The 13,261-nt window shown below is 41.6% G+C and overlaps 1 protein-coding gene across 1 annotated transcript in view; it reads right to left on the bottom strand.

Moving 5' to 3' along the window:
* The window catches only part of dock2 (dedicator of cytokinesis 2), an 85,495-nt gene that overhangs the window by 44,288 nt on the left and 27,946 nt on the right, over positions 1-13,261 (bottom strand). The window contains exons 25-26 of the mRNA XM_084549633.1: positions 4,275-4,417; positions 20-115 (exon numbers count right to left, since the gene is read on the bottom strand). Of these exons, the coding sequence (XP_084405759.1) occupies positions 20-115; positions 4,275-4,417 (239 nt within the window). The remainder of the gene's footprint in view (positions 1-19; positions 116-4,274; positions 4,418-13,261) is intronic.

Genomic DNA, 13,261 nt, shown 5'->3' with positions numbered 1-13,261 from the left:
CAAAAGCATATGTACTTACAATCAGAGCATGCTCTCGGCCCATTGTGATGACCGTGCGGTTGATGATCCCCAGCAGAGACACCACGATGTCTTGGATATGTTGGAATGTTTGTCCCTGAGACAGACAAAGCCAGAGTACAGGAGAACGGTAAAAGGAGAATGACAGAAAGAAGAAAGGGAAGAAGAGACAAAGAAAAACAAAAGATTGTCAGATTTCTCAGGTGTAAGCGCACACAAAAACAGACAAATGCAGAACAGCTGCACTCTTCAAACAGCATCGACTCAGGTAGAACTTTAATGCCACTTCCAGGGACATCTCAGAACTTCTTTTCTATGAAACTTAAGACGCATCAGGTTTTATTTGTGTTGTTGTTTTCTCCTTTCATGAACTCCCCTCGGTGTGAACCAAGTTTGCACAGTCCAAAGCTCTACTCCGGTGCTGGTGGATCAAATAAAACAAGTTTTCTGCTTCTGAAATTTTAAATCCTTTCACTTTTTTGAGAAAACAGGCTTCACCAGAACACTTACTTAATCTTAAACTTAAAAGGCTTTTGACGCATGAATGTGGATTTGACTGTGCAGACCTGCTTTCCTTTTCCTCTATTTATATTCCATTTGAAGCCACTTCTGTCAGGGTTCTTCTTCTCCGAGCAAACAAAGAGATGCTTCTAACTTTGTGCCGAAGCCTGTCTCAGGTCTGATTACCATTTAGTGGTCGGATTCAGCAGAGTTAAATTTGACACTCGTCATTAAATATGGTTGGGCTTGCAGATAGCTTAGAGCCTTTTATCACAATAGCAATATCACCATCATTGTACCTTGTGATTGCTATGTTTGCAATCTGTGAAGACTGTGAGTGAAGAGAAATATGGGCCTCTCTCAAAAGCAAACATGCATATGTAAAATGTGCACCTTTACAAATGCACAGACAGACGCATACACCAATAGTGTAGCCAGTCAATGGAAGCTGACTCAGATTTGCCTGAGGCTAGTAACTCACTACTGAAGCATCTGCTACATCCAAACACACCTTAATACTGCAGGGTACATCTATGTGTACAGCTTTATTAGCATAATCTGACCCAAATAAGCGTGTGTGTGTGTGTGCGCATAGTGCATGTGTGTATGTCCTTGTATGGGCTGATCAGCAATGCATAAAACGGAACAGTGCATGTACAAAAATAGCAGAAATAGGTAAAAGGACTCAAGTTGAAAGTTTCCTTTTTCTATCTGCAGCAGTGTGTGCATGTGTGTGCGTCTGCCCTGGTCTGATGGAAGATGATTTGAAAGGCCTGATGAGAATCTGCTAAATATGATTAAACCACATTAAATGCACTGGCTCACAGCCACAGGACACGGACAAGATAAATAACTTTGTCAGAGCGCGAGTGTGTTTGTGTGTCATCTCGCATAGCATTTCCATCTCAGACTGATACACGCACACACACACTCGCATAGTTAGGCATAGAGGCGCAGCTGTTGATCCTAAACAAGCCTAAATTTTTCTGCCTCACTGTAGGTATATTTTGGTCCCCTTGGAAAGTGTTTCTCAGACAGCCGTCTCGGAGCAGGAAGACGAAAGATGAGCGGCACAATGCTCCATCGCCCTGAAGTTTATACTCTCCATTTATTCCAAAATGTGGCCGGCTTATCATCTCTACTAGGAGCATGATATAAACTAAAAAAAATCAAAAAAATCTGACAACATTGTTTTGGAGTTAAGGGAAAGGAAAACAGCTCCAGAGAGCCATGTCTTTCTGTGTTGTTTTCATTTGATCACAAATGCTTACAACGGCATACACGCAAAAATAACAAAGAATTACCCAAAGTAAAGTGCCGAACACAACATATTCTCTTCTATCTCTTTCTGAATCGCTCTCCTTGGTGTAATTTGAAGATGCCGGTGGAGTGACAATTAAATCAGGTGCCACCCAGCAGAGCAAAGAAAAGAGAAAACAAAGAGAGAGGGTGCAGAGAGGGGAGGTAGCAACACCGTCCATCCATCTATCCATCCATCCATCCATCCATCATTTTCCCTACTTTCCCTTCTTCTATGTTTTCTCTGTCCTCCTCCTACTATTGTTTTATTGCCAAAAAAAAAATGAAATAAACATTTTTGCTTCTTTGTGTTTAGCTGCTAACTCTGTCCTTTTCAAATTCTCCTGTCCTCTCTGCATAGCCACGAGGAGTGTTCATTTCAGTCGCCCTTCCTGCTCTTGTTTATATGGCCTTTGGAAATTAAAAAATAAAAAATAAATGAATTCCATCTGGTTTGCTTATTTTAATTTGGAGTCTTTGCCTCATACTGTATATCCTCCAACAGCAGGCTTTTGTCCTCATGTAAACTCCAAGCTGTGTGTGTGGCTGGCTTTGCAGTCTGGACATGATTGTATTTGTACCTGTCACGTCCTTTTGACAATCTGCCACCACCTGCTTTTGTTGTCGCGTCTCAGGCAATGCAAATTCATCTCATCAAATTCACTTCACTTCACTCCATTCATTAACTCGCCCTCTTCTCTCACGGTCTTCACTTGGCTCATGCTTCATTAGTGCATCCAAATAAACAGAGGCAAAAAAAGCCATACCTTCCTTTCAAAGACTCAGCAGGCTTTCAACAACTTGCAGAAGCAATTAAAAAGCCCTCAGCTGGATATTGGCGGATTTGTTTTGAGTGTGTTTGTGTGTGTGGTCTTGTGTGTATTATAGGTGTTTAGTTCAAGAGCTAACTGGAATTTGTTTCAGCAGACTAACATGCAGCAACATGTGTGAAACAAAATCAATTAGATTCTAATTGGTCAAGGCCTGCTTCACTCCACGAATGGATAACTGAAGACAAAACAGCTTAAGGCTACCTAGTCTTTAGGAGATGAATTCCACTGGGTGGCCACAGACCTCGGGGTTGTTTAAATCCATCCAATGATTAAAAGATCCAATCAAGAAGATAAATGAAATGCTTCCTAATTAGTGCCCTGGATAATTTTTTAATTTCTCCCCGATAAAAGGCTCTGCCTGACAGCTCGGTCACTGTTCACTGGTTTCACTCAACTGTTAAGCAGCCTTTGCAGTGCTTGTGGATAGCAGAATATTCTTATTTTCATCTAACTTTTTCATTTTTTTTTGGGGCCCACCAGTGTGACTGTTTAGGATGGGATTTTGTTTCCCGGTGACATTTAATCATTTAATCTGTGTGAAACTGGAACCACCATCATATAGGGAATGAATGGATGAAACTATGAAGATGAAAATAGATGAAAACTAAACAGAAATCCTCAAAGTTGCAAGGAAAAAAGGTATAAGGTGACAATGGAGAGGGAGAAAGCAAGAATTACATGGTATTTTCTTCAGGCAGACGCTCTATTGTGGTACAGTTGGGTCCATATATGTTTGTATAGTGTCACCATTTTTGTTATTTTAGCTGTTTACTAAAACACTTTCAAGTTACAATTATATAATGACTAAGGGCTGTTGACTTGCGTACAGGTACTGTAAGCGCGGTATAGATAGCATAACCTAAGCACGTAGCCTACGCTGGTGCGAGCCATTTAAGCACCACCCAAACATTAGTCGGCACTGTGTCTTTTTGGCCAGTCGGGTTAATTTTTGTTTCTACGTCCCACTTCACTTTCAACTATGACGACTGAAATTTTCACCAAAATTTCGCCGTAGGTGGGTCTCACAAATGTTTGAATCTCCGAACCACCTCCTCCTCAATGTGTTCCATCATTATTGATCCAAAACAATCAATTTGAAAATGCGCAGTTACATTCCTGGGGAGGTGTACGTCAGGCTACGGCGTTAGGGTCTGCGTAGGATCTGGGCTGGCGCTTTAAAGTCCCGGTCTCTCTCTCTGATGGATTACTTTTGTTTTCGACACCATAGGATTGACCTGTTCCACTTGCATTGAGTGATCCTTTGAATGCACAATGCGGGTCCACAGCACACTTTGCTTGCTTAGTTAACAAAGAAACAATGAAGTAATATCTCGCATCTGTCCATTATTTGAGTCCAATTGTTCGAATTACATTTGAGCTACTGAAAATAGGTAACAGTTTAAAAATACGGTTGTAATTCTCACTTTTCCTACAATTGGATATGAAGACAATAACTGTATATGCAAAAACATGATCAAAAACCTGCTCTGTAAATATCAACATTGTACATGATGAATTAACTGTAACCCTAATCATATCCACAAATGGCCTAAAAGCTCAGACCCCATTATGTTTCCTGGGCATATTGGATGTGTTGCCATAAATAGCTGCCGTGTGTCTCACCACGTTGTTCCTGCTGAGGACCTCCAAAATGTTGTTGAGCAGCTCCAAACTATTTCTCCTCTCGTCATGGGGCCCATCAGCCATGGTTTCCAGAGCCACGCGCAACTCCCGCAACATCATGGGCAACAGCACGTCACGGCACTCTGTAAAAACAAAAGCACACACACAAAGATGACAAGTTTATATGCAAACAATAGTAAACACACACACTGTGACTGTAGGCTGATTGTTTTGAGTCAACAAGAAGAATTGTATAGTCTGAGACAGCGCATGCAAGAATGAGCTTTTCTATTTATCCTTTTTGTTGTAAGAAGATTTAAAAAAAAAAAAAAAAGTCACAACATCACTATTTACTTTAATGTGACTCCTCTCTGAAACATCCTTCAAAACCTAAAACCGTGCTTTTACATCAGTCGGTGTAGCACCTGTGGGCACAGCTGCACCCACACAGCTATGAGTAACGATGCCACTGGACCTTGAAGAAGAAAATTCAAAGCTAAACCCCAGACTGCACAATGGAGTCATATCAATCAAGTGTCTATTCACAGTTTAATGCATTGTCTGGGGCTCCGCCGGATACACCGTCAACACATCAATCACCGGGGCCCTGCAATTTCTCTTTCCCATCGCTCTGATTTATGTTAATCTTTATTTAATTCATAATTTAGTTAAAGTTAATTTGGTCACACATGCAATACATCATCAGTAATTACATCAATAAAAATATGTAAATACAAGGACACTTGAGAAAATGATTACGCTATCCTCAATCTCGCTGTATGCTGAGGAATTCATTATATTTTTATACTATTTACATCTGTGCCTAACCACATCATAAATCTTTTATGGATGTTCAATATTCATAGCTCTTCTCCGGGGGTTGTCCAAAGTCATGCTGGGAGTTAAGGAAAACATCAGAAGTAGCAAAAGTATAGCAAAAGTACTGTAGTGGAAAGAGACGTAAGTTAATTAATAGATAAAAGTATAAAACTTCAGTGTATTCCGCACAAAAGCAGAAAATAGCACAACTTTCCTGAAATATGTTAGTCTACTTGAGGTTACATTTTCATTTCTTTATATTTTGAGAGTTTTTTTGTTCTTCCATGAAAGAACCATCTTTTGACCAAGAAAACAGATATAGATAATTAAACAGGGCTAAAAACAGGCAGCCGCATTTTAGCTTTTGTAATGTTTCGCAGAATTCTCCACACTTTCATTCAATGTTCTGGCGAAACACGTGCACATTAGAATTCAGTGCTTTGCCTTGTAAAACACAGCTCACCATTTATAACTCGTGACGATCATGACTTTGCTTGTAAAACAGACTTTAGCGCAGACTTTACGACTCTGATCATACACTCGGCGCGGGCAGCTGAATGAAATATGCTGCCGTGCAGCTGAAACTGTGAATGAAAAATGATGATAAGTGCTCAAGTGTCTGAAGTGTTTCCCTGAATAATGAAATTGGCTTCTTAACATTACAGCTTGAGATCATAAGAGAGGAGAAGCTCCCTTGTTGACTTCACCACGTGAATGCACCACTGGGAAAGATTAACCAATCATTTAGTTACTAGTATCACCTCAATTGAGTGACAGAAACGAGTGCAGACACATGTTTCATTATGATTCAGTAGCTATGATGAGCATGATTCAAATGTCTGAGTTTGATCGAGTACCAAGATGAACAAGAAGCAATGATCCCCTAGAAGAGAGGAAAAATTACACCTCTTGCTCTACTTACAAATGTAAAGTGGAAGCACACTTGATTAACTGGACTGATCTCCTCTAGAAAAGACTAGAATTTGCTTTTAAGGAGGCCATCCCACTATAAATGACATCCAACAGTGTGCCCTGTGCCCTGACAAGTATGTAATATGTACAACTCTGATGTACTATCAGCCGATCCTTCTGTTTTTTCCCCATCACTATCTTGACCTCTCTTTACCTTCTTCTTTCCCCACGTCTCTGCGCCTCTATCTCCTCCATCCCATCACTCTCTTTGTAGCCGCGGGTACACAGAGCCCATTAAAAGCTCATTTGGGCTGATGCTCATTAGTTTCATTATTAAGTGAGCCAAGCCTATACGCCTGCTGAGTGGACCCTGATCACAACACTCACTCCATCACACAAACGGGAAAAGATGAAGGAGGGATCAGAGAGAGACAGGGGGACAGGCACAAGTCACTGAATGCCTTCAGGAATGGAGGCGGAATAGGAGGAGGAGACAGAGGAGGGGCTAGACGAGTGGAGCAGGACGAGGGGGCTTAAGTAAGACACTGGGAATGGCAAAGCACTGTAGTATCATGATCTATATTGTTAAATTTCAAATAAAAATGTTTCTCTGTCACACTCAGTTACAGAACATGAAAACACAAGGCCTCCTCTGGCTTGTGCCCTTCAGAAAGGTAGAGGATGGTGTTCTAGATGAAGCACTGTATTTAAGTCAAACCCCAGCTAAATCTGTTTAATCCATCAAAGCAGAAACTCATCATCTTTTGTTCTCTCAGCTAGGGAAAACAATGGGTTCTGTTACATAGCAGTATTTTTGTGTGTGCAAGCTTAGGAATTAATCCATCTGCCTTCTGGGCTGGATGTCTATCTAACAAATAAACCCATTTGATATTTTTTGGTGCAACATGTTCAGAGGGAGGGAAGTGAATGAACGTGTGGGGATTGTGAGGGTAACCCGTGGTATGATACGTTCTGTGCTTTGCAGTTTGCACAGTGATAAGGCCAGCAATAATGAAAAATAACCCCAATGGCAAGTAGCGACACCGGCCCTGACTGAATGCTAATGTGCAGTGAGATGAAGTTAAGTGAGTAACTGATATTATAGAACATTTGGTGCACGGACGGACACAATTATTTTCAGGTTTGACATGCATTTGAGGCTCTAATGCACATGACTAGCTGCAGTTTGAACACAGAGAGTAGGAATTCTCAGACATTGTTTTTGCAATTTCAGTGTCAGTGGTTAACTTCTTTTGTGTTAATGAAAGTGATTACTCCTCTACAATCCCCCATTGCACGTAGCAGCATTTATTCGCATTTGATGGCGGACTTAATATGGACTTGGACCATGTGTACGCAGCCTCCACTTTTCATTCCTTCAAGCGCCTTCTGGAAAAGGTCAGAATTGCTATGTTTGCATAGAGTATAGGGAAAAACTTGTTAATATCAAAGTCTTCCATAAGGTTAAAAGTCTGTGTTTTTCTTCTTACTACCAGTCTTTTCTTTTGGATTCTGTAACTCAGCCTAGTTGCGTTCAATGCACAGAGCTGCCTACAAGGTTGTACGTAGCAAACGGCAGTAGAAACCCAATACATATTCTTCATGTGCTGTACATACTCAACGAATGTCAATTATTGACTAATACTTGGACATCACACCCATCTTAAAGAATAAATGGTGCAGTAACGTACAGTAAATATACCTGGCAGAATCTGATCACCTCTGGCTGACCTTTACTCGGGTTTACTCTCCTGACATATTTTCACACATGTAAATAACGCAAGCATCAAAACTCTCTGTACAACATGCGCAGAGCTTGTGAATGCAAAGTAAAACGCCTTAGTCAGCACCTGCTTCTCATTCCAAGGTTCACAGCACTAATAAACCATGAGCACCCTAACAGCTTGCTCATCCCTGGCACCCTTTGACAGATCTGTGTCCGTTTTGATTTTCACTCTTCTCTTTTCAAATCGCATCTAGAATCCTTCAATGTGAGCATCAGAAATGATGAAGCACAGGCTGCCGTGCTGGTCCTCCAGACTTTGAGGCCGATGGCCTTCAATCACCGATGCAGAACGGCGCCTTAAACTTTCCAGGTTTTTCTTCTTACCTTGCCTGCGCTGGAATAACATGAGGAATTTTAATATCTGCTGCTTCAGTCTGAACGGTGGCTTTCTATGGGATTTCTTTTAACTGCACTGTGGTCCTCGGGGCTTTCAGTTTCAGGCTTTCAAGAACATCAGCTACAGTGGTGTGTAGCACTGGTGTAGGTCATTCTATATGTGGGCATTTGAATTTTTTTCTATTTCAAAGAAATGCGCTGTAGATGGATATATATACACTTTGACCCCTGGGAAGGAATGTGTGCGCTTAATACTTGCAGAGAAATATGAAGATCACGTCTATGGTCCAATCTAACATCATGGATTATTCAGTGGCTCTTAAAATGATTGTACTGGCACTTTATTGGTTGGCTGGGTCAAAATAAATATCCAGAGTGCTTTGATATTTGGTAAGTATGATTTGTACAAATCTGCCCTTATTTAGAGGAATTTTCCCTTCCATTGTTGCTCAGTGGAATAAATGCTACAGCTCTTTGGTGCTCAAAAGCACATTTATTTTCCATATTTCGGTTTTTCATACAATCTGCTGCATATCCACCTCTCAGTCCTCCAGGGGTCTTTCCCTCTCGCGTGGCTATGTCTCACTTTCTTCATCTGAGATGTCTATTGTTTCTGTTTCCAGTATTTGTCTTTTCCATTTCAGTCATCTGTCTGTTGTTTTCCATCAGGATTTTTTTTCTCTCTCTTTACCGATGCTCTTCATATAATGTCACACCTTTCCTCTGATTTCCATATTTTCTATCTTACAGTGCTTTTCTGTCCATCATAATTCTGCTTCAGTATTTTAGGACAAATTTATTTCAATATAAATTTTGAGCAATCACTTAACTAATCACCCAGTTTCTAGTTTTGTATGATTGTAAGCATGTATCTTGACAACTCAATGTGCATATGGTACTGTGCAGCACTTTGCTTTTAGGTAGCAAAGACATTTAGATTCTCATCCATCATGCACTACCATCTGCAGTCTGGTGGGCCCCAAATGTATTCTGCGGCTTGATAAGAACACCAAACATACAGCCAGAGTTATAAAGAACTATCTTCGGAAACGAGAAGAACAAGGATGACGGCAACAGATGGTATGGACCCCACAGAGCCCTGATTTCAACATCATCCAGTCAGTCTGGAATTATGCGAGACAGAAGAAAGTGAGACAGTAAATCCTTCGAAGAACTGCGGCGAGTTCTCCAAGAAGTTTGGAACAAAGTACAAAACCAGCCAAGCGCACTGCAAAACTGTGTGCAAGCGTACCTGGTGGAAGTTAACTGAAAACAAACAATACAAGATAAATACAAATGACTTTTCCCTGCATTCTCTCTTCATTTTTAGAGCTTAAAATATTCACACGCATTTTTGTAGAATAATACAACATGTGCTGGGTGCTCCAGATCTGCATTGGCTTGTTTCTCTCAGACTAAACTTTTCTCCCTGGCAGCTCCACTTCCTTCGCGAGGACTGGCATTCTATCACCTAATCCTATTTTCGCAGAGGCTGTCTAACGGCTGGTTTGTGACAAAGGAGCCTGGAAAGCGGTGATGCTGAGAGGCTAACCTAAGGGTGAGGAGAGGGGTGGTGACAGGGCAGAGTCAGGAGTAAATAAACAGTGCAAAAGGCGTGCTGCAGCTTTCCACTCGATGCATTTTGCCCAAAATTTGGAGCAGACTGACATTAGAAAATCTATAATCAGAAAATTCACAAGCAATAGTATAATGGAAAAAGTACAGCTTGAGACACGCACACACATGCACACTTTTGACTAATATTAACATTGGTGAATACACGAGTGGCTGCACTTCCCTGCACATACCTATGTTTATACGTTCCACTTGCCTGTGTGATTTAGTGCATGTTGTGGGTTATAGCCTGCAGTGCAACAATGCAACAAATCAATTCAGCCATGCTCTGAAAGAAAGCTTTGCCAACAGGCACTGACGAGCAAATGGAAATCCAGGTCTTGCGGCAAACATTGGCATGCATTTCTAGTTTTCACTAGAATGTGAGTTTGTAGCTACTCGATGTGCGTGCGTGTGTGTGCGTGTGTGCGCACACAGGTGTCCAAACACACGCACACACAGGTGCTGACACACAATCTATTCACAACACGCACCAACAAAGCTTCAAGCACCCATCTATATTCAATTCAAAATGTCTATTTATTCAAGCCGTAATCCCGTCCTTTGATTATAAATACAAATATGTGCCCAAGTGTGAATTGTCCTTTTTGTGTCCGATTTGGTGCGTCACCACTATTTGATGCGTGAGAGTTTCAATCTCTTTGCGCCCGTTTGACAGTGTGGTTATGTGTTTGGGTTACCAAGTTTGTGAGAGCAGACAGCACCCAGCTCTGGCATCCCACCACACAGAGAGCAGCTTTGATGGCTCAGCAGCCAGCTCATCTCTTCTCTGTTCTTTTTTTTTTTTTTCTCCCCTCATTTGACAGCCAAACACAATGAACTATAGCACATGATAATGAGATGCCATCTCAGTTTCTAAGAGGCATGTAAATCAGAGGTTTTTCATCCCTCTCCCTTCCCTCGTTTGGTCGCCGTGCTCTGCTTTCAGGACGATAGAGCGATAGAGGAGATGATAAAGAGGATATAAGCAGGTGCAGCGACAAGTAAATATTCTGACTTGAGAGGGGGCTGGGACCGAGCCAACTGCCTTCACGCTTGGTGACGACTAAATGTCTCTCTCATGTCACTGTGGGTGTTTCCTCTCATCCACCTTCTCTCAGTCTTTCATTTATATTTCACCCTCCCTTCTCACTTTTTTTCCCCCTTGCTCCATCTTTATACCCCGTTTTGATTTACAGCTCAAATACAGCGTTCCTCTGTTCGTTTTTAGGATGTGCCTGTCTCTCCGCACTCCACTGTTTTTAATCACCGGCTCGATGCTGCTGTGTGATGCTAAAATATATCTGACATGCATGATTTGTAAAAGCAAAAAAAAAAAAAAGGCTGTCTCAAAATGGTTTAGTGGGTCATTTTTCCCCAAAAGAATACATAAAATTGTCTTTCCCATGTGAATGAGGGCTCTTCTGAAATTATAGGCCGATAAGTTACAGATGATCGAACGCGCTAGTGAATAATGGAGACATACAGGGGCAATGGTGCCTGAAGTACATATTTCACTGTGATTCTCGCTATTATGCTCATGAGCTCAACTTCTGGCATAGAAGAAAATGCAGTCCGGAAAAAAGTAAACAGACTCACAGCAGAGGGTTCTTACCTTCTCCTCCAGCATAAATTATAAATAAAGTCATTTTACTTCAGAGCAACAAATCTCAAGCAAAGCTAGACAAAAAGCAACTGCATATCACCCAACTCCGTTCTAGATACACCTTGACCTGGATGACATTACATGTATAATACCATTTACTGTACGTGGTGATATTTGCTCATTAGTTTAGACAGAACTGGGCAAGTTGTTTCAGTAAAACAAACTCTTGGTGCAGGGATAACAAGAACTAGATTGATCCTGTTCAGATAATCCCTTGAGTGTTCATTCAGACGCAGCTTTGATTCATCCTACACTGTGTTTTAAACGTAATTATCTTCTTCTGTCTTCCCTCGTAGCTTAGTCACCCCCTAAGTGTCGACCGCTAATTGCCACCGCCCATCCCTGCTTTCCTTTGCTCAGTGGTCCATGTGACTTTTAAACTGACTGGCCAATTCCCCTGTTGGTAACATCAGCTACTACAACGCTGTGATCAATTAAACCCAGGCGGATCAATGGCAGATGAATGCCTCGCGGTCAACCACCTCGCTGCTATGACTGATGTGCAGATTTATTCCCAGAATCCCCTCATCGGAGAGTAATATATCACAAGCTGCTGGCTCAAGCTAAGCCTATATCTGATCTCAGTCTAAATCCTGCTTTGTATTTGTTCAGATTGAATAACAGGGCAAGCACTTGTGCTCAAACTGTAAATCCCTATTCATATTATATTATTATGGTATCTCCAATTTACTCTAACATTGCAATCATTTGTTGTAATAGCATCATTCTTCAATTGTTATCTCTGCTTCTGTACAATAACCCAGCTTCCCAGTGGGGATCATTAAGCTTTAAACGCTACCCGAAATTGCAGCAAGCTGACAAATTGGCCTGGTGCAGTGGAAAGCCAGCTACTGGCGATGCTGTGTTGTTCTGTAAGGTTGCTCCCGTTTAACGTTAACGTATGCTCACATCTCTGCCAAATGAGTTATGGGTCAGCGTGTTCAGGCGGTGTGTCCCTCTATCGCCCTTGTCTGGATTCAGCTCCCACCGAGATCCCCGAACAGACACGCGCGTCAGAATATAAATGAGATGGAGGGACTGTGTGAGACAGAGGCATTTCCCAAAATGATTAAACCTCTTTCACTTTACTCCATTAGTCTCATCCATCCCTCTTTTCCTCCACCGTTTCATTCACAACATCCAAAACTGCGGTCTCTGCAGAGATTGAATGACAGCAGCTACATCTCTCGCCCTTCATTACGCCTTCTGGAACAATCAACCCAGAGATCCTATTTTGTCATTTCGGGTACGACAACATTTAAAATTCACTTGAGGCAGAAGGCTCCTACGCTGTCAAACAGACAAATTTACACATGCATGTCACTCCTTGGTCCCAATTTCCATCGATAATCCTTTGGAGTCAGCGGCCCTCGGTTTTTGCAGGGTGTTTGTGGGGATTGTCAGCAGTTAAAGAAAGGCGTGATTTGAAGCTTAATGTGATGTATCTAGGCTAATGTAATGTAACACAGCAAAAAATAAAATAATAGAGCAAGAGACAGGGGGGATAGAAGAAAAGGAGAAGACAAGATACTTCAGTTCATGAGGAGCAGAGTGACAGCCCGAGGGGACACCCATATGGCTATTACATGTTTGTTTTTTTATGATTCACATGCCTGTCTCTTAATATGTCTATATAACTAAGGATATTGCGGAGCTAGCACACAGGGGCTTACTGGACCACCCAGGAACCTGTTACCCACATATGCACGCTCACACACCCTGAGCCACAATAAAGCTGACAGATTTTAAATTATAACTCAGCCAGCTGCTTTGCGAATGGCACGAAGAAATACATAACAATAAAAATTCAGGTCTCATGTGACGCATGGAAACGCTTGCTTAACTTGAGACTAA

The sequence above is a fragment of the Chelon labrosus genome (assembly GCF_963514085.1).
Source record: "Chelon labrosus genome assembly, chromosome: 8".
In the NCBI taxonomy this organism is placed as follows: Eukaryota; Metazoa; Chordata; class Actinopteri; order Mugiliformes; family Mugilidae; genus Chelon; species Chelon labrosus.
The sequence above is the reverse complement of the archived record's forward strand: the minus strand, read 5'-3'. Positions and strand labels throughout refer to the sequence as shown.